The 20,147-nt window shown below is 44.3% G+C and overlaps 1 protein-coding gene across 2 annotated transcripts in view; it reads right to left on the bottom strand.

Annotated features, from left to right (window-relative positions):
- LOC115093434 (cytochrome P450 27C1) overlaps positions 1–20,147 on the bottom strand; it is a 156,852-nt gene that overhangs the window by 11,567 nt on the left and 125,138 nt on the right. For both annotated transcript variants that reach the window (XM_029605134.1, XM_029605135.1), the window contains exon 7: positions 3,333–3,411. In XM_029605134.1, coding sequence (XP_029460994.1) covers positions 3,333–3,411 — 79 coding nt within the window. The remainder of the gene's footprint in view (positions 1–3,332; positions 3,412–20,147) is intronic.

The following is a 20,147-nucleotide window of genomic DNA, read 5'->3' as shown; positions in this document are numbered from 1 at the left end:
CTGTGGTTCTAGCGTTCCCTATTGGAAGCCTAATCCAATGCCGTTTAACATTGTCAAAACTAGGAAATTACAGTAGAAAAATAAAAAATATGCAAATTCCAAGATTAAAAAAAACTCTGCAAAAGTGTGGAAAATCAGAAACATTCTAGTGCCCATACTTTTCCAAATTTTTCAGCCATGAGACTAAATACTAGATATCAACTTTGTTCAAATACTTGCTTCTTAGAGGTGGTGGGAAACAAAGCCGTTGTCAACAGTGATGATGTATTTTCCTTGCTGCTGCACTGAACAGAAAAGCTCTTGGGCTGACCTGGTGGCAGTGCTGTTCTCTGCCATGCAGCAGGACCTGGGTTCAATTCCTGGATCTGGTCTTCTGCTCAGAAATGTCAACACCTAGAGGCTGGATTTAGGGCCCATGACTGCAGACTTCTGGAAGTTCCTTGGTGCCCAGTTCCTGGCTGAGGACTGTCACTGCCACAACTGGACTAAATTAAGTTGGAAGAGGATATCAAAAAGGGTAAAATTCCACGATTTGCAAATGAGGCTTGTGGCACCAGATCCCAGTCCTGGTCCCGACTGAGCTAGAAGCCCAAAGGAGCAGGAGAAAACTGCAAGGTTCCCCCACAAAATAAATAAATAAAAGCTTTCCAGAACTTGTGTCCCATATTTGAGAATAATGTACTCAACAAGGACCGAGATCTATCAAACAAAACAGTATTCTATGCAATCATATTAAAAACTGCAACAACATGGAGACAGAGCCCATGAAATCAATGAGTCTCATCCTCTTTTTCAATATAGAAGTACAGAGAGCTTTTCTTATTAACTTTGTATTGTATATATTGTTTCTAAAGAGAGTTTATTTATTTAACATTTATTGCTTTACTGATTAAAAAATGCTCAAAGAGATGTACAATTTTTAAAACACATAAAATATTCAACAAGACCATATACAAGCAAAGCACTTTATCTAATGCTCATTTTAATTCCCTGTCAAACAGGGTTTTTTTTAGATGTTACATCTTAAAATGCTGCTAAAATGAGCCATGTTTTCAGCTTTTTTTTTTTTCTAAACTGCTTCAAACCCGTTTCCTCTCTTAAGTCCAAAGGGAGACTATTTATAAACTTGGAGTAGTCCCTAAAAAGGACCAATTTTGCTGTCATGAGTGGTGGAATGATTTGCTGGTGGTAACTGTAATAAAGATTTTCCCACTGACCTTAGACTCCTACCAGATGAATACCACTTCAATTTTTCCCCAACTGGGGAGAACCCCTCCTCATAGAGCCTTAAAAGCTGTATTTAAACATATAAATTTACATCGTGCCACCACAGGTAATTAGTGGAGTTGTAAAAGTAACGGAGCAGCTTTGGTCCTTCTAATGCTGCATGTCATAATCTGGGCCGTTGTATTTTGCATCAGTTGGAGTTTACAAATCAATTTACCTGGTGGTCTCAATTAGTCAAATAAAAGATATTCTCTGTTGAAAGAAAGCTTTGCAGTTGTGCCTATATTTGTTGGCAAACAAGACAGTGAAAAATGTAAACTGGCGTGACACAGAAAGAATTCCATCTGGGTTCAAAGAGGTTTCGGTAGATTGTATCCCCTGGTAGCAGCAGGAGCGCCAAGCCAGGGAACTAGTACCAGGTTTTGGTAACACAAAGCACCCCATGCAGTTTTTAAGCTACCGCTGAACTGATACCCTTCAGCTTCCATACAAGGGAAGAGCTAAGCCAGCCCTTTCAGAGCCCACTTTTCAATAAGAAGGAAACGAAAGGCCATAACTATCTGACATGTTCAGCACAATGTTGACAGGAGCACACATTTATTCTGTACAGGACATATCTGTCAAAACTGAAGTAGCATGTCAGTTTTATCTATACCCCTTAAGAATATAAAGGCGCAATGGTTTTCTGCTGTCCCAATATACTTTTAACCTTTGTGAATAACATTTTGTAAATGCTTTTCAGCTGCTCTCCTTAAATTCTCTCAAATCTCTGGTCGTGATCACAAATGACCAGATATGGGAAATGATGTTAATGGTGTTTTCAGTTTCATGGATAAGCAGTAAGGAAATATAATAAAGAAATAAATAACTATGTTGGCATTCTAATCCAAACTCCCTGACACAGCATTAGTAAAGGGTACCTCGACTAAAGAAAAATCTGCTGAATATTTTACCATCTTGGCTGCTGATCTTCTTGCTTGCAATGCCAGGAGGCCCACCTATTTGGTCTCCAAAATAACTGACAAATATACCATGAGATATTGGACAAAATTAGCATCAGACTGCCCCCTAGCGAACTCTGTCAAATCTATAGCAAACTCTAAAAAAAAAAATACTTCCGAGTTATGTTGGGTTAGGGGACATAACCATACACTTTATACCACTAATAAGTAACTTGGCATACATAAAATTTAGCATAAGATTAGGGACTTTCATTTTCTGTTTTTATTTAATCTTTTCTGGGAATTTCGCAATATGTATGATAAACAAAAACTGGACAAACTCAATGGAAAACAGTCTCTCTTTCACACTGATTTTTAGGGGTGTGAATCGTGTGATCGATCGTCTTAACGATCGATTTTGGCTGGGGGAGGAGGGAAATCTGATCGTCGTGTTTTGTTTTTTTTAAAAATCGTTAAAAATCGTAAATCGGGGGAGGGCAGGAAAACCGGCACACCAAAAAAACCCTAAAACCCACCCCGAACCTTTAAAACAAATCCCCACTCTCCCGAACCCCCCAAAATGTTTTAAATTACCTGGGGTCCAGTGGGGGGGTCCCGGCACGATCTCCCTCTCTCTGGCCACGACTGCGTTAAGAGAAATGGCGCCGGTGGCCCTTTGCCCTTATCATGTGACAGGGCAAAGGTAGCGCCGGCGCCATTTTGGTTCCTGGCTCCCAACGTCACGCGTGCAGGAGATCGCCCCCGGACCCCCGCTGGACCCCCAGGGACTTTTGGCCAGCTTGGGGGGGGCCTCCTGACCCCCACAAGACTTGCCAAAAGTTCGGGGTGGGTTTTAGGGTTTTTTTGGTGTGCCGGTTTTCCCACGCCCTATTTAACGATACAATACAAATGCCCCTGACGATAAATTGGGGGCATTTGTATTGTATCGTGCACTCTAACGATTTTGGACGATTTTAAAATTATCTGACGATAATTTTAATCGTTCAAAAACGATTCACATCCCTACTGATTTTCTCCCATTTTTATTCTTTATAATAATTCCCATGCAAAATAAAATACAAACTGAAAACAAAGGTCTCTGCATATGATTTATAGGACTCCCAAATCCCAGCGCTTGTTGATGCAGACACAAATATAACTCACCCCTTTGGGAATCAAATATCCTCCTATAACCAGATCATCTTGCGTTATTCTGCCATTTCCTGGTAAAACTGGAAATAACCTGTAGAAAAGGAAGTTGTATCTGTAAGTTCTTCAGTACTATGAATTGACATATAAAGGGTGGGAGAGTGTTTTTTATACTACTGAGTACATCAACTCTGATTATGCTATATTCTTTATAAAGATAATGTTTTAATTGTTTTAGTGTACTGTATTCTTTATATTCTAACCCTCTTGAGGTTTTTTTTATATATATAGTGGAAAATCTATTTTGTTGCTTTTATTTTTTATATGCTTAGTTTGCTTTAGTTCTGGTTTTTAATTTTTTTAAATTTTTGATGATTGTGTTTATTTGTAAACCACTTTTATTGTTCTCATACTGATTCTGGTGAATTTTCAAAGGAATTACGTATGTAAATTTAACATACTATTGTAGCAATTTTCAAAAGTCATTTACCCAGGTAAGGAGAAATTATGTCTTACTTGTTAATTTTCTTTCTTTTACTTCTGTTCCACCAGTCAAGAACCAATGGGTTACATCCTCTCGTTCAGCAATTGGAGGCAGGGTGATTTTTTTTTTTTTTTATATAATGACATTGCATGAATGTGTGTCATCAAGGAATCTACCTAGCCAGTGTACTACAGTCAAAGCCAAAAACAAACATTAAATTCGAAAAATCTCTGGCTATAATAAACATTTTTTAAATAAAACTCAAATGCTAATGGACAATCAAAAACCAAAAAAGTAAAACAAACATAGGGGGTAATTTTCATAAGGATTTACACGTATAAATGTAACTGCTATTGTAGCAATTTTCAAAAGCCATTTACTTGAGTAAAGGACACTTACGTGAGCAAATCCTATGGACAATTCATGACATATATTGTAGCAATTTTCAAAAACCCACTTACACGAGTAAAGTGCATTTACTCGAGTAAAATCCAGTTTTAAGTGAGTAAATGCTTTTTAAAATCAAGCCCATATTCTTACTTCAAAAATATATGTTCAATATATAGGCAAATGCACCCTCTTTGCAGATGTACAGCTGAACTTTAAATCCTGTTGGGTGTCCCCTGTCCAAGAGGCTGGAACCTTCCCCTTCTTTCATCTCTGCATCTTTTGTTTATATTCGCTACATCTTGAAAAAGGGTGGGGATCTTGATTGGTGAAGCAGAAGTAAAAGAAAGGAAATTAATAGGTAAGACATAATTTCTCCTTCCTCTTCCTTCTGTTTCACCAGTCCAGAACCAATGGGAAGCACTAAGGCCAAAAATGGTATCTTGACGAGTGAGAACATCCAAAATATAATGTCAGGCTAATGGACCTAATGATGACCATGTGGCTGCCTTACAAATATCAGCCGGACTCACCACACCTCTTTCAGCCCAAGATGCCAATTAAGCTCTAATCGAATGTATCTTAATGATGACCGGTTCTTGTTTGTCTTGAAACAAATATGCAGAAGTAATTGCCTCTTTTATTCATCTGGCAATAATAGCCTTAGAGGCAGAAACACCCTTAGAGATCAGAAAAAGAACAAATAGGGGTAGATTTTCAAAGAGTTGCGCGAGTAAGATACGCGCACAACCCCCAAAAACCTACTCCTGCCTCCCCCTGCGCGCGCCCCAGGATGTGCGTATGTCCCGAGGCTTGCAAAAAGGGGCGGGGTGGGGCAACTTCTTCAACAAAGGTAAGGGGGGGTTCTAGGTAGGGCTGGGGGAAAAGTTCCCTCCATGGTCGCTCCGATTTCGGCGCGGCCTTGGAGGGAACGGAGGCAGGCTGCGCGGCTCAGCACACGCAAGTTGCACAATTGTGCACCCCCTTACGAGTGCCAACCCTGGATTTTATAACATGTGCACGGCTGCACGCGCATGTTATAAAATCGGGCATAGATTTGTTCGTGCTGGGTTGCGCGAACAAATCTGCGCCCGCGCACAGGTTTTAAAATCTGCCCCATAATCTTTTTGATTTACGAAATTCCTTAGTTCTATCTAGATAGAACTTCTGACATCTAAAAACTGAATTGGCTCCAAACCAGCTTTAAAATCCTCTTTATCAAAAGCAGGCAAAATTATCTATAAATGGAAAACAGATAACACCTTTGGAAGAAATGAAGGTACTGGCCTTAAAAAGATCACATTCTTAAGTGAATCTGAGATAGGGAATTCAACTTGACAAAGACTGCAATTCCAAAATACTGTAATGGAGTATATATTCCTTGGGAAAGGAAAAAGGGAGATGACAGGGGAAATGTTGGCAGGGGTCACCTATAATGATTGTCCCCTGCCAGGGAGGAGGGAGGAGTCCTAGGTGAGGGAGGGTAGGGATTCCTGGCACACAAGTGTAATTGAAGAGTGGGGGTGCTGACTCAGAGGAGAAGCCTAGGAGAGTGCTGCAAACTCTCCAAAGAGACTGGAAATTATGGTGTCATAAGAATTCATATAATGGATTACAAACTTCGTTGTTAGCATATTGTGCTAAAGTAGTTTACAGACATATAGCAATGGGATAACAGCTTCACAAACTGTAAGCGACAATCGGGCCGCTACAGTAAAGCGCGGCCGTGGTTACCCGGTTTTTAACCCGCTTTGGACGCACGTTTTGGACACGCAAGGTGTACCCGTGATTCAGTATCGGCTTTTACGCGTCCTTACTGCTTGCCGAAAAGAATGCGTATCCCTTTCTACCCGCCGCATGTATATGACATGTTAATGATCGGATTAGCTATTCCCTCCGATACAGTAACGTGCGCCCAAATTATCACCCTGTTAACCAGCTTATTTACCGCGTCTTTAAGCTGAATATTTACCGCCTACCCTGTGTCCCTGGCATTAGTGTGGTGTTCAGTCAGCTTCGTACCGGACAGCGCCATGGACAACATGTATATACTGGCTCTGGCGATATTTTTCATACATGCGGATACAGGCGGGAAGGTCCATGAACGAATGCCGCGACCTTGGATGTCCGAGGTCGCGGCTTCCGTTCATGGACCTTCCCGCCTGTAGGCCCCACTGCCTTGAGCGCCCGGCCGGACATCCAAGCTGCAACCCATCTGGCCAGGCGCTCAAGGCAGCGGGGCCTCTGATCATGGACGCCCAGATACAGGTGGGAAGGTCCATGAACGGAAGCTGCGACCTCGGACGTCCAAGGTCCCGCTGCCTTGAGCACCTGGCCGGACGTCCAAGGTCGCGGCTTCCGTTCATGGACCTTTCCGACCTAATGGAGACAAGAGGAGCCTGAACTGTGAAAGTGTATAAGTCGGAGACTAGATTACACTGAGTTATGTCTTAGTAGGGAGTCTGAATACAAGTCTAAAATAGGGCCAACTCCACAGCATGGAAGAAAACAGAGTCCTGCAGAGTGGAGCTAGCAGGGAAAGTCAAGCCTGTATTTGATGATCATCAAAGTGGGGACAACACCTTGCGATAGATTTGGTGGTAGCAGTGGTATTCGATGTCATACCGGAAAAGGAGACCCTGAGTGTGACCGGGCAAAAAGAAAGATAGAGGAGAGAGTGAAAACCCTCTTGGCAAGGCAACCAACAAGAAGGTGTGAGGTAAGAGTACCAAAGCCTTCTTGTTGAAGGATACCAAGGAGGTGATAGCAAAAAGGAGGAGTGTTGACCGGCAAGAATTGAGTAGCGATACGAGATCCAGAGGGAAAAGATGAGCATGTATCGCCCTTCAAAGGACCTCCTATCAGGGCTTTGAGCAAAAGAGCAGACGGTAAGGGTTTCCAAGCCTGCTTGTTTCAGAACATCATAGAGAAAAGTTTCATTTAAATTAGATGGACGGGAGCCAAAGGGCTGGAGGGTTGGAAAAATAAAAAGAACCACACTTGGATGTTTTGTAGGTGCAGTGGGAGAACAATGGATGCAGAGAAACTCTTTGGTTGTTGCAGCAGCAGCTCAAGGAAACAAGTCTATTTGCAAAAAACTAAGTCTTAAGGAGTTTCCAGAGGAGTCAAGAGGAGATAAGATTCAGTTTGGGAACCTAAACTGTGAAAGTGTTAAGTGAATACAGGTCTGAAATAGGCCAACTCCACAGCAAGGAAGAAAACAGAATCCTGCAGAGTGGAACTGGCAGGGAAAGTCAAGCCTCTGTTTTGAGGATCACTGAAGTGAGGACAACGCCTCGCTACAAATATATCTGGCCAGAAATATAGTCTTTAATTTCAAACCCTTTATTGTCTTAATGGCTCGAAAAGGGCTTTAGGTAACACTCACAAAACCAAGGATAAATTCCAATGAGGAAATATTGGCCTAAGCAGAGAGCGCAAATGTTTTACACCACTTTGAAAACGAGCCACATCCTTATGGGAAGAAATTAGACTATCTTTAATTCTCCCTTGGAAACAAGAGAATGTTGCCACCTGAACCTTCAATGAGTTTAGAGTAGGCGCTTATCAAGCCCTTTCTGCAAAAATGAAAGGATGTCACTGATTTGAGTCATGCATGGCAACAAATGTTTCTGTACGCAATAATCTTAAAAATACACCATACTCTTACATATGAAAAAGAAACAGACCTCTTTTTCTTTATTTAAAATAGTTTTTGCCTGCTTACACCACAACAAGTGAGCTAAGTGAGTTACAACACAAGAAATAAAATACAAAAAAAATAATCATGGGGGATCATGTGATGTGGTGAGTCTGGTGAGCTGTAATTACTAGAGCTCCGGGTGCCAGTCCTCCAATTTTCGTGTTTCTTCTCCTTAAAAGATTTTTTTTTTATGGTGGATTGGAACTTATCTGATTTATTATTTGTGCATGGACAAATGCATTATAAAAGGAGACGCAGAGATGACAACCAAGCCTCTCAGACAGGAAAAAGAGAAAGGCAAAGCGATGGAACAAAGTGGCCGTCAAGCAGGAGACCCTGGGTGCTTACAACATAGATTATCAAATGGTTCTCAAGCTTACCCAAGCTGTAGTTGCGGCATTAGAGAGTAAATTTGAGACTACAAACTCTAACTTTTCAGAGCTGAAAGAATCAATGGCCGAGATCGGGAGGAAAATGGAAGTGGCCAAAAGGAGGATTTCCCTCATGGAGAATGGCACTATGGCGCTAGTGACAAAAGTATACATGCTGGAAAAAGCTTTGGCGACAAGTGAGGCCAAGCTGGAAGACTTTGAGAACTGTTCGCGCCGCAATAATTTAAGGTTTTTGGGCCTACTGGACAGTATCCCAGAAGAAGAGCTATTGAATATGCTAGAAATTTCGCTCCTATGCTCATTGATATTACTGGAAATGGAAGGTAAACTTACAATTGAACAGGCTCATAGAATTGAGCGGAAGAGAGACATGGGAAGCACTCGTGAACAGTAATTGCAAGATTTCTAAATTCCTCCCAATAAACAGCATTGCTCACAGCTTATAGAAAATCCAGAGATCTCAAAAACAAAGGGCAAAAGATCCTGATATTTCAGGATTTTCAGTGGCTGTGTCTGCTCAGCGTCGTGTGTACTCCGCAGTGTGCAGTGAGCTAGTAAACAAAAATATAAAGTTTGCTTTACTCTTTCCAGCTAAGTTGAAAGTTTAGAAGGATGGAAAAGTTCTTACTTTTGATTCTCCTATTCAAGCAAGATTTATTAAAACCTTGATTGATTTTTGCTGAATGTAATAGTTATATTACACTGATCAGGCCAATCGTTTAACTGAGCTATCATTTGCAGCATTTGAAACTGCCAACAGTCGGGAGGGATACATTTTGTTTACTTCGCATGGAAAATGGTGCCCATCGGGGGAACAGGAAAAGCAAAATTGCTTACCTTGTAATAGGTGTTATCCCAGGACAGCAGGATGTAGTCCTCACATATGGGGTGATGTCACTGACGGAGACCTATTGCGGGAAAACTTCTGTCAAAGTTTCTAGAAACTTTTGACTGGCACTGTGAGGCCACTGAGCATGCCCAGCATGCCATGATATTCTCTGCCACAGGGGTCTTGTATGTAGCAATAAGCTTTAGCAAAAAATAAAATAATAAAAGGTATGAGACCCAACTCCGCGGGGTGGCGGGTGGGTTTCGTGTAGCTAGTCAAAAACTTGAAACTAGTTTATCTGGCTGCTGCTTTGTGGTTTTGTTGATGACTCTCATGATGGTGACTGCATGTTTGGGTCATGTGAGCCTGTTGTCAACTGGACTGAAGGGTCAATAGTCAGTAATGATGGAACAACCTGTACGGTTTCCTCGGGTAGTAGGGCCTCTTATACGAAAAGTAAAGTCGCCTCCTTGCAGTATGAGGTTCTGCAGCTGTCAACAAGGACTGAACCGCAACATTTTGTTCTTTTATTTGTGAAAATGTTTTCCTTAGTTTCTTACAAAAGAGGTTATCTTCCAGACATAGGAGATCAGCCAATGGACATCCTCTCTGATGCTACTGGCCGTGCCATTCAACATGCTCCTATGGAGGCAGCAGATGTGTTTGCAGTGGTATCAAATGACTCAGACAGATCACAGAAAATGTCTGATGGCTTCTTCCCAAAATGAATAGTTGAACAGGGCTTATCTGTTCCCCTGATTCTGAATGAATTTTAGACACACTTGTAAATGTGTTGCACCATGTAAAATTGACGTTAAGTAATTCTCGTTATTAACATGGTGTCCTGAAAAACGTTTTTGCTGAATTCATCTAGCATCTGGTGGGCCTTTCCCAGAGGGGTGTTAGAGTGGAGATGGGTTTTCTTCACCTTTTTCACCACAACAGAATTATATGGTAGCTGAATGACTCCATATCCTGAATATTTTTTCATCCAGAATTTCAGATCCAATTTTCAGATTTCTGTTGTCCCAGAGTAAGGAGTTTCCCACATCTTCATGAACAGCAAGTCTAACAACGCATGAGTCGGCAAGGCAGACAGCTCTGCAAGGATGTCCAGTATTTTGAGTATACCTTTGACTTCGCTTCTGGGGTCTGGATCTTTTCATACTTCTATTTTAAGTTCCCATTTTCTCCACAAACCTTGAGTATGTGAGATCCTCTGGCAGAGATGTGTGATCAGGCGGCCCTGGAGGTGGTCCGGAAGGAATATCCTTCAAGTTGCTTGGGGATTGATGGCTGGACCAGGAAGAATGTGGTAAGCAAGGAGGGCTCTGGGCTCCTGATGGTAGAGGAAGATCTCTGATCAGAAGAGGAAGAAGATGAAGATGTAGGAAAAGGTGGAGCACACTGAATCACCCTTTGTGGAGAGGTCGGGATGATTGGGTAGGCCAGTAGTAATGATGGTTGTTCCTGCTCCATCATTTGTTGAAATCTCTGATTTGGCGTAAGCAGAGTAGCATCTTTTTCAAAATGAGAACAGGTTCACATTCCAGCACTGGTGGCTGGTATGGCAGTAGCAGAAGAATCAGATAATGTTTGGAGCCTGAAGGTTCAGACTCTGAGTTAACAGCTGTGACACTGGAAGTGGTCTTGTTATAGGAAGTGGGAAATGTATCTTGGGTCATTTAAAGGAAGAGGCAGAAGCTGTGTGTTTTTTGTGTTGGTTATGCCGCTCATAGAATCTCGTGTGTATATTGCTCATCAGGGTAAACTAGTAGAACTGGGAAGTAATAGTCGCCACTTTTGGATCTCCTGGATGTCATGAAATGGGGAGATAGAGGGAAGAAGTCCGGTTCATTGTCTGAACTAATAGAAATGATCTACTGTGTTTGTTCTGGAGCTGGCTCAGCAGCCTTCTTTTGAGATTTGTGTTACTCCATGTGCTTCCCCACACAGTATGTCAGCATTGACTGTGATGGTTTTTGCTTTTCCTGATGTTTTGTGCATCAAATGTGTTGAGAGATCATGTGCTAATTGTCCTGGTGCTCCATGTGCAGAGTGCTCCAATGTTTTATGCGCGATGCGCTCTGGCACTCCAGGCACTGGGCACTCTGCCACCTCTTGTGTCAAGAGCTCCAATGTACTGAGCCTTGAGTGCTTCAATGCATTGAGCATTGACAGCTCCAATGTACTGTGCTTTGATTGCTTTAATGCAATTTGCTGTTTAGAAGTAGTCGTCAAAAGCTCTGATGCACTTTGATGTTGCTTCATTGATTTTTGTAGAATTTGTTGCGTGCACCAAGGAATCACAGTGCTTAGCCTTAGTGAACCTTATGACCAACTCAATCGATTTATGCCATGGTGGTGTCGGTGCCTCTCGAGTCATCCATTCTGGCTCTCGATGGTGCGAAGAACTTGTATCAGAGGACTTACTTCTACAGCACTGAGAGGAAGAGGAATGTGGTCCTGGAAGTAGATGCTTCCTGCAATTCGGTTCTGAGGGTCTCTATCTTAGCCGCTCTAGAATGCTGGGCTCTTGGTGACATTCTTCCGCAAGTCAGGCAGTTGGGCTGGTCGGGTTCTGGAGCTAAGCAGAAGTAGCATCAGTCAAGGCAGTCAGTGATGGACATTATTGGCCACATGCGCAGGCCATGAAGCCACTCACTATCTTTTCTGAGGTCATGAGAAGAAAATAAGAATTGAGAAAGTTGATTCTTCTCAGAATTCCCTCAAATAAGGACTAGTAGTACTGAAAAAGTGTTGTGGGTCACAAGAAGTGGAAAAATGACTAAGGAGTGAAAAATTCCAGAGAGACAAGATAACCATCTGTGCAAAGCGGACAGAAAACAGAATGAGAAAATGCTGAGGGGACTCTCGCACATGCTCAGTAGAGCTCAAAGCTCTACTAGCTTGGCGAGACAATTCCATTCAGTGCCACCAGATGACGTTACCCACAGAGCATGGCTAATTCAGCCCTGCTTATCAGTGGAAAAAGGACATTTACATAAGTAAAACCCAGTTTTAAGTGTGTAAATGCTTTTGAAAATCATGCCTTGTATGCAGTATATAAATGTGTTAAAGAAATCAAATCAAAATTATAAATAAATAAAAATACATTTTCTTTTCAGTTCAGCAGTTTCCTTCTTTTTTTGGGCTTCCAGCTCAACTGGAACTGGCCTCTCTTGTGCTATGGTATTAGGAGCTTTTCCTCCCCATTTTATATCCCATTCCCAACTCAGGCCAGCATTTTGTCAACAGTCCTCAACCACAGACTGTGGCTCCCTTTGGAACCCAGCTAACATGGACTCCTTGTCTTGTTGCGAGGCCTCACTGTTTAGCAATGGCTGAATATCCCCATCCTGGTGAACACTGAGTCCACGGTATCCCAGCCAGCCCGGGAATCAAACCCAAGCATCAGTGCCAAGCAACAGTGCATAGCATTGCCCCTAAGTCACTTGGGTGGCCAACAACATTTAAAGAGGGTCATTTTCAAAATATTTATGGGCACAAACTGGCTTTTGAAAATCGTCTTCAGAGAAGAGGATGTGAGTAACTCAATTCCACAGCAGGATGCTAGTCCTCACATATGGGTGACATCACTGGACGGAGCCCTATCACGGAAAAATTTCTGTCAAAGTTTCTAGAAACTTTTGACTGGCACACTGAGGCCACTGAGCATGCCCAGCAAGCCATAATTCCCTGATCCACAGGGGTCTCCCTTCAGTCTTCTTTTTTCCACGCTGCTATTAGCCTCGTGGTTAAGGAGCCCTGTGTGGTATATTCACACTTCAAAAAAGTTTTTAAAAATTGTCGGAAAAAGTTATCCCAAGATGGAGCATCTTTTCCATCTTCAATTGTTGCTGTCAACTTCGACCCAATCATCTCCAGCTGGAGCAGTTAAAAAATTGGTTTTGAAAACTCAACGTCGTCCGGACGAAGCGGGTGACCAACCATCACCAACCCCTTCTCGGTCGTCTATCAAATCAACCTCGATCATCGAGAAAAAGAGTGCCGAGCATCAAATGAAACATCGGCATTGAAGGCCTCTGGATCCAGATTCTGACATGATGCCCGGAGTTGCTTCGATGCCTATCGAACCAACTCCTAAGAAACCTTGGATGGATGAGTCATCAATGCCCTTGAGGCCTATGACTCCCAGGCGATCCCCACCGACATCGGTGATGGGTACCGTGCCACCACAGGGACCTGTGGACCAGCTGGTTTCACCCTCACTGCCACCCCCTATAGCTGCTCTGAATTCACCAGCTATAAGGGCGGAACTGGATGTATATATATGTCAGGTGGTTCGAGATGCTATCCTAGAGTTACCTTCGATGCCAGCACCAGCGCCGATTCCATCACCGATGTCGATTCCATTACCGTCACCGATTCCATCGCTGATGCCAACACCTTCGCCGGCACCAATGCCTGTACCGATGCCGATGCCAGATATGTTGCTGTTGGAACCATACTGGCAAAATTGGACACTCTTATCGGTGCCATGCCGGTGCATGCCGGTGCCATGCCGGTGCAGCCGCTAGATGTTTTGATGCCACAGCACACAGATGAGGATGTATCAAAGACTTTACTGATGCCTGAACCATCACCAGGTCCATCGGGAGTTTCTCATCCCAAACCTTCCTTCTCTCCATTACTTCCATCGAGGCCACCAATGAAACCGTCGATGCCCTCGATACCATCTTTCCATCTTCCTTCGACACCTCCACGTCGACCTGCCTCAGACACCTGGGAAGACGCAGGCACCGATACTTCATCGGACGAAGTCCTATCTGATCCATTGCCTCCGGAGGAAAGAAGACGATCCCCCCCAGAGGATCTCTCTTTTTCTACTTTTGTTAAAGAGATGGCTGATACCATCCCTTTCCAATTAGAGATGGAGGAAGATACCAGACAAAAATCTCTAGAAGTTTTACGATTTGTGGATCCATCAAAAGAAGTTCTTGCATGAGGTGCTTGTGGACCTCCAACACAGGTTATGGGAACACCCTTGTACCATACCACCTGTCAATAAACGGAATGATGCCACCTATTTGGTACAGCACATTCCAGGGTTTCAGAAGCCTCAGCTTCCCCACCAATCTGTGGTGGTGGAATCGGCCCAAAGGAAATCTAAAAGAATCAAGCCACATTCATCTAGTCTTCCTGAGAAGGAGCACAGATTCTTAGACACCATTGTAAGAAAGATGTTCCAAGGCTCAATGCTGGTTTCCAGAATTGCGTCATACCAGCTTTATATGACACAATACCAGCATAATCTATGGAAACAGCTGCAAGATCTAATTCACTTCCACAACAGTTCCAGGATTCTTTCAATACTATCATTTATAAAGGCTTGGAAGCTGGAAAGCACGAGGTACGTGCAGCATATGACAGCTTTGAAACATCATCCAGGATGGCTGCATCGGGCATCAGTGCTCGCAGATGGGCCTGGTTGAAGGCCTCAGACCTTCGGTCAGAGATACAAGAAAAACTCGCATACCTCCCTTGTAGAGGAGATAATCTCTTTGGAGACAAGGTATGTGAAGCTGTATCACAGCTCAAGGAGCACTCAGAAACTCTGCATCAGCTTTTCTCTGTTCCAGCAGAACCCCAATCTTCTGCATGCAGACCTCCCAGGAAAGACTCAAAAAAAGCCATATTACAGCTCAAGGAGATACTACCCCCAGCACCCCGTGGTAGGTCATCAAGGCCAGTGCAAAGAGCCGAAGCCCAACAGCCAAGAGCTCCTAGAGCCCAGCTTCCACCCCAGACAGGTCCGGTCTAGGGGTTTTGAAATCTCGCCAGAGAACAGAAGCCTGTCCACCAATTCGACCCCAACTCTACCTGTAGGTGGTCGAATAGCCTTCTTTCATCGAAATTGGTCGCACATCACCACCAACCAATGGGTACTCTCAATCATATCTCATGGTTACCATCTGGACTTTATAACAGTACCAAATGATGCTCCACCCAGATTGTTTTGGACAACTCAAAATCATTCCACGCTTTTACAAAAAGAATCATCCACCCTTCTGAGAGCCAGGGCCGTGGAACTAGTTCCCCGACCTCAGCAGGGCAAAGGATTCTACTCCCGATATTTCCTCATTCCAAAGAAAACAGGAGGCCTACGTCCCATATTAGACCTCCAGAAACTCATCAAATTCCTGCGGAAGGAAAAATTCAGAATGGTATCCTTAGGCACCATGCTACCTCTACTTCAAACGGGAGACTGGCTCTGTTCTCTGGAGTTTCAAGACGCTTATGCTCACATTCCAATATTCCCTCCTCATCGCAAGTATTTACACTTTGTGGTGGGACATCAACATTTTCAGTACCGAGTTCTACCGTTTGGACTTGCCTCAGCACCTAGAGTGTTCACAAAGGGCCTAGCAGTGGCAGCGGCACAGTTACACAAGAAAAGTGTACACGTTTTCCCGAACCTGGACGACTGGCTCATCAGAAGCCAGTCAAGACAGGGAGCTCTCAACACTCTCAAGCTCACAATCAATCTACTTCTTTCCTTGGGATTCCTAATAAACTACCAGAAATCCCATTTCATACCATCTCGCCTATTGCAGTTCTTCGCAGCAGAATTAAACACCATAACATCAAGAGCTTTCCTTCCAAAAGAACATGCAGAGACACTCTCCTCATTAGCGGGATCTCTACGCACAAAGACACATGTGACAGCCCATCAGTTCCTAACTCTACTCGGCCACATGGCCTCCACAGTTCATGTCACTCCTATGGCCAGATTAGCCATGAGGATCACTCAATGGACATTGAAAGCACAGTGGATACAAGCCATTCAACCACTGTCGTCTCCAATTCAAATAACTCATCAACTACGTTCCTCTCTCCTCTGGTGGGCGAACACAGACAACTTGCTTACAGGCCTACCCTTCCAACAGCCAATTCCACAAGTAACTTTGACTACCGATGCGCCCACCTTAGAATGGGGAGTGCACATAGGAAATCTCGAAACACAAGGTACTTGGACGAAACTCGAAGCAACATTTCAAATCAATTTCCTAGAGCTTCAAGCTATACGTTATGCGCTACATGCATTCAAAGACCGTTCTCATACAGACAACACAGTTGCCATGTGGTACCTGAACAAGCAAGGAGGTACAGGCTCGTATCTCCTTTGTCAAGAAGCAGCACAAATTTGGGACTGGGCCCTGACACATTCAATGTTTCTCCGGTCCACTTATCTAGCAGGCATACACAACATCATTGCAGACCGCCTCAGTCGTCAGTTCAACCTCACGAGTGGTCCCTGGATCTCTTAGTAGCGACCAGGATATTTCAACGTTGGGGTCAACCAACAGTGGACCTCTTTGCATCTGAGCTGAATCGCAAAGTAGACAATTTCTGCTCCCTATACCATCAGACCAACAAGTTTGCCAGGGACACCTTTGCTCACCCCTGGAATTCAGGCCTTCTATATGCGTAACTCCCGATACTGCTACTAACCAAGACTCTAGTGAAACTACAACAGGACAAGGGGTCCATGATATTCATAGCCCCATATTGGCCTTGACAAGTATGGTTTCCCATACTCCTCGATCAGAGAACCAATTTGCCTGGGCACAACACCCACTCTATTAACTCAGGATCAGGGCCGGTTGCGCCATCCCAACCTTCAATCCCTATCTCTAACAGCCTGGATGTTGAAAGCTTGATCTTGCAACCACTTAATCTTTCAACTAATGTCTCTCAAGGGCTTGTAGCTACACGTAAACCTTCCACACAAAAAGGCTATCATTCTAAGTGGACAAGATTCACTACATGGTGTGCACAGAAAGGCATTAACCCTTTCTCCTGCCCCACATCATCTTTATTAGACTATCTTTGGCACCTTTCAGACTCAGGTCTCCAGACCTCATCAGTAAGAGTACATCTCAGTGCAATCTCAGCGTACCATAATACATTAGGGGATGCACCAATATCAGTACAACCCCTTGTTAGTAGGTTTATGAGAGGTTTAATTCACCTTAAACCCCCTATACGGCCACCAGTCACAGTATGGGACCTTAATGTGGTACTGACAAGGCCCATGCGTTCTCCTTTTGAACCCTTGGCTTCCTGCGATATTTAATTTCTTACATGGAAATCTATATTCCTGATAGCCATTACATCTGCTAGAAGGGTTAGTGAGTTACAAGCACTTGTCTCATACTCACCCTATACAAAATTCCTACATGATCGAGTGGTACTTCACTCGATCATGTAGGTACCCAAAATTCCTTCCCAAGGTAGTTACGGAATTTCACTTGAATCAATCCATAGACTTACCCACATTCTTCCCAAAACCTCACTCTCACCAAGGTGAAACTGTTTTGCACACCTTGGACTGTAAATGTGCACTTGCATATTACCTAGATCGCACCGCACCTAGTCCACAGGAAGTCCACCCAACTCTTTGTTTCTTTTGATCCAAACAAACCAGGTAAAGCAGTGGGCAAGCAAACTCTCTCCAACTGGCTTGCAGACTGTATAAAGTTCTGCTATGAAAAAGCAGGCCTTCCTCTCCAAGGGCAAGTAAAGGCACACTCAGTAAGAGCAATGTCAGCTTCAGTAGCGCACTATTGTTCAGTGCCAATAGCTGACATATGTAAAGCTGCAACATGGAGTTCTCTTCACACCTTTGCAGCTCACCTACTGTTTGGACAAAGAAGGAAGACAAGATTCAGCCTACGGACAATCTGTCTTAAAGAACTTGTTTCCAGCATAATCCCAACTCCTTCTACATCCAACCTGCTGTGATTTTAGGCTGCCTCATTTGTTTTTTTCCAACAGTTCACCAGTTGTTGTGCCTGTTGCACACTGTGTTCCCTGTTGGTCCACTACACAATGATTCAGCCAAAGCTTGCTAATCACCCATATGTGAGGACTAGCATCCTGCTTGTCCTGGGATAAAGCAAAATTGCTTACTTTGTAATAGGTGTTATCCCAGGACAGCAGGATGTAGTCCCCACAAAACCCACCCGCCACCCCGCGGAGTTGGGTCCAATACGTTTTATTATTTTATTTTTGGCTAACGCTTATTGCTACAAACGAGACTGAAGGGAGAGCCCTGTGGATCAGGGAATTATGGCATGCTGGGCATGATCAGTGGCCTCATCAGTGTGCCAGTCAAAAGTTTCTAGAAACTTTGACAGAAAGTTTTCCGTGATAGGGCTCTGTCCAGTGATGTCACCCATATGTGAGGACTACATCCTGCTGTCCTGGGATAACACCTATTACAAGGTAAGCAATTTTGCTTTCTTTCTCCTGCTCTCATGATAGGTGTTCCAGTGGGGGAAGCTGGGGCGGGGAAAGCATTTATGTGCATACTTTTGATTTTAGAAAGTATGCACATAAATATACATGCAGAAAGTTGTGCTCTTTCAGGAGCATGGTGTAACTTTCTAGGTGTATGTGTACGTATGTACTGAGACAACCTGCATATTTTCAAAGATTTGTGTGCTTAAGTCTACTCTGACAATTTGGGATAAAGTTTTTGTACCCCCACACTTTAGCGCTATGTGGGTTATTGACAATTACTCTCTAAGGAGTTAATTTTCAAAGGAGTTATGCATGAAAATGTAACATACTATCAGCAATTTTCAAAAGCTATTTACGTGCTAAGGAGGTAATTTACTATTGTAACAGTTGTAACAGTTTTAAAAAATCCATTTGCATGTGACCTATTGGCCCCCAGAACCCAAGGGTTCAACCTGCGGGGGAGGGGGTTGGTTAGGCAGAAGACCAGCCCTAATCCTGCCCTGCATTCTGCCTTGCTGTCCTGTACTGTTCTTCAGGTAATGTACCTCCAGCAGAGAAATCCTGACAAAATCCTTTTGAAAATTACCCCTAAAATAATAACCTAATCCAATAAAGATACTGTATTTTAACAGTCACTCTCAGACAATTGCTGCCAGCACTGATGGGGCAAGGTGATTATACAGAATGGGGCGGATTTTAAGAGCCCTGCTCGCCGAAATCTGCCCAAATCTGGGCGGATATAGGCGAGCAGGGCCCTGCGCGCCGGTAAGCCTATTTTACATAGGCTTACCGGCGCGCGCAGAGCCCCGGGACTCGCGTAAGTCCCGGGGTTTTCGGAGGGGGCGTGTCGGGGGGGCGGGCCCGAACCGCGCGGCGTTTTCGGGGCGTGTCGGGAGCGTTCTGGGGGCGGGCCCGGGGGCGTGGCCGTGCCCTCCGGACCCGCCCCCAGATCGCATCCCGGCGCGCTAGTGGCCCGCTGGCGCGCGGGGATTTACTTCTCCCTCCGGGAGGCGTAAATCCCCCAACAAAGGTAAGGGGGGGGTTTAGACAGGGCCGGGCGGGTGGGTTAGGTAGGGGAAGGGAGGGGAAGGTGAGGGGAGGGCAAAAGAAAGTTCCCTCCGAGGCCGCTCCGATTTCGGAGCTGCCTCGGAGGGAATGGGGGTAGGCTGTGCGGCTCGGCGCGCGCCGGCTATACGAAATCGATAGCCTTGCGCGCGCCGATCCCGGATTTCAGCGGCTACGCGCGTATCTACTGAAATCCAGCGTACTTTTGTTTGCGCCTGGAACGCCAACAAAAGTACGCCTATTCGCGGTTTTTGAAAATCTACCCCAATGGCTCTATGCTATTACTGAAAAGCTTAAAATAAATTCAGCGAACGAAGATGGCTGCTCGCGCATGAGGCTCTGCCTTGTTAAGTCATAACATCTTTACTTTTCCCCCGAAACTAACATCAAAACTGGTGAATCGCCGCAGAGCCCGATTCAACACATTGTGCGGACCGCCATCTTGAGGAGCGCGAGATAAGTGGGAGACGGCCTGACCGGGCAAAAAACAGAGCAAATAAAAGCAAACAACAGCAGCACCGAAGACAGCTTACAATAAAAAGCAGTCCTCAGCACTTACTGGTGTGGGGGCGAGCACTGCGGGACAAACAGGAGGCCTGGTGCTGGAATAACGCGCTCTGCCCCTCCCCCTCCTCTCTGGACACGCCGTGGATCTGATGGTCAGAGAAGCAGGAGATAAGTATATAAATTGGATCGCCAT

This window comes from Rhinatrema bivittatum, chromosome 6, assembly GCF_901001135.1.
Source record: "Rhinatrema bivittatum chromosome 6, aRhiBiv1.1, whole genome shotgun sequence".
NCBI classification, from domain to species: Eukaryota; Metazoa; Chordata; class Amphibia; order Gymnophiona; family Rhinatrematidae; genus Rhinatrema; species Rhinatrema bivittatum.
This window is presented reverse-complemented; position numbering and strand designations above follow the sequence as displayed.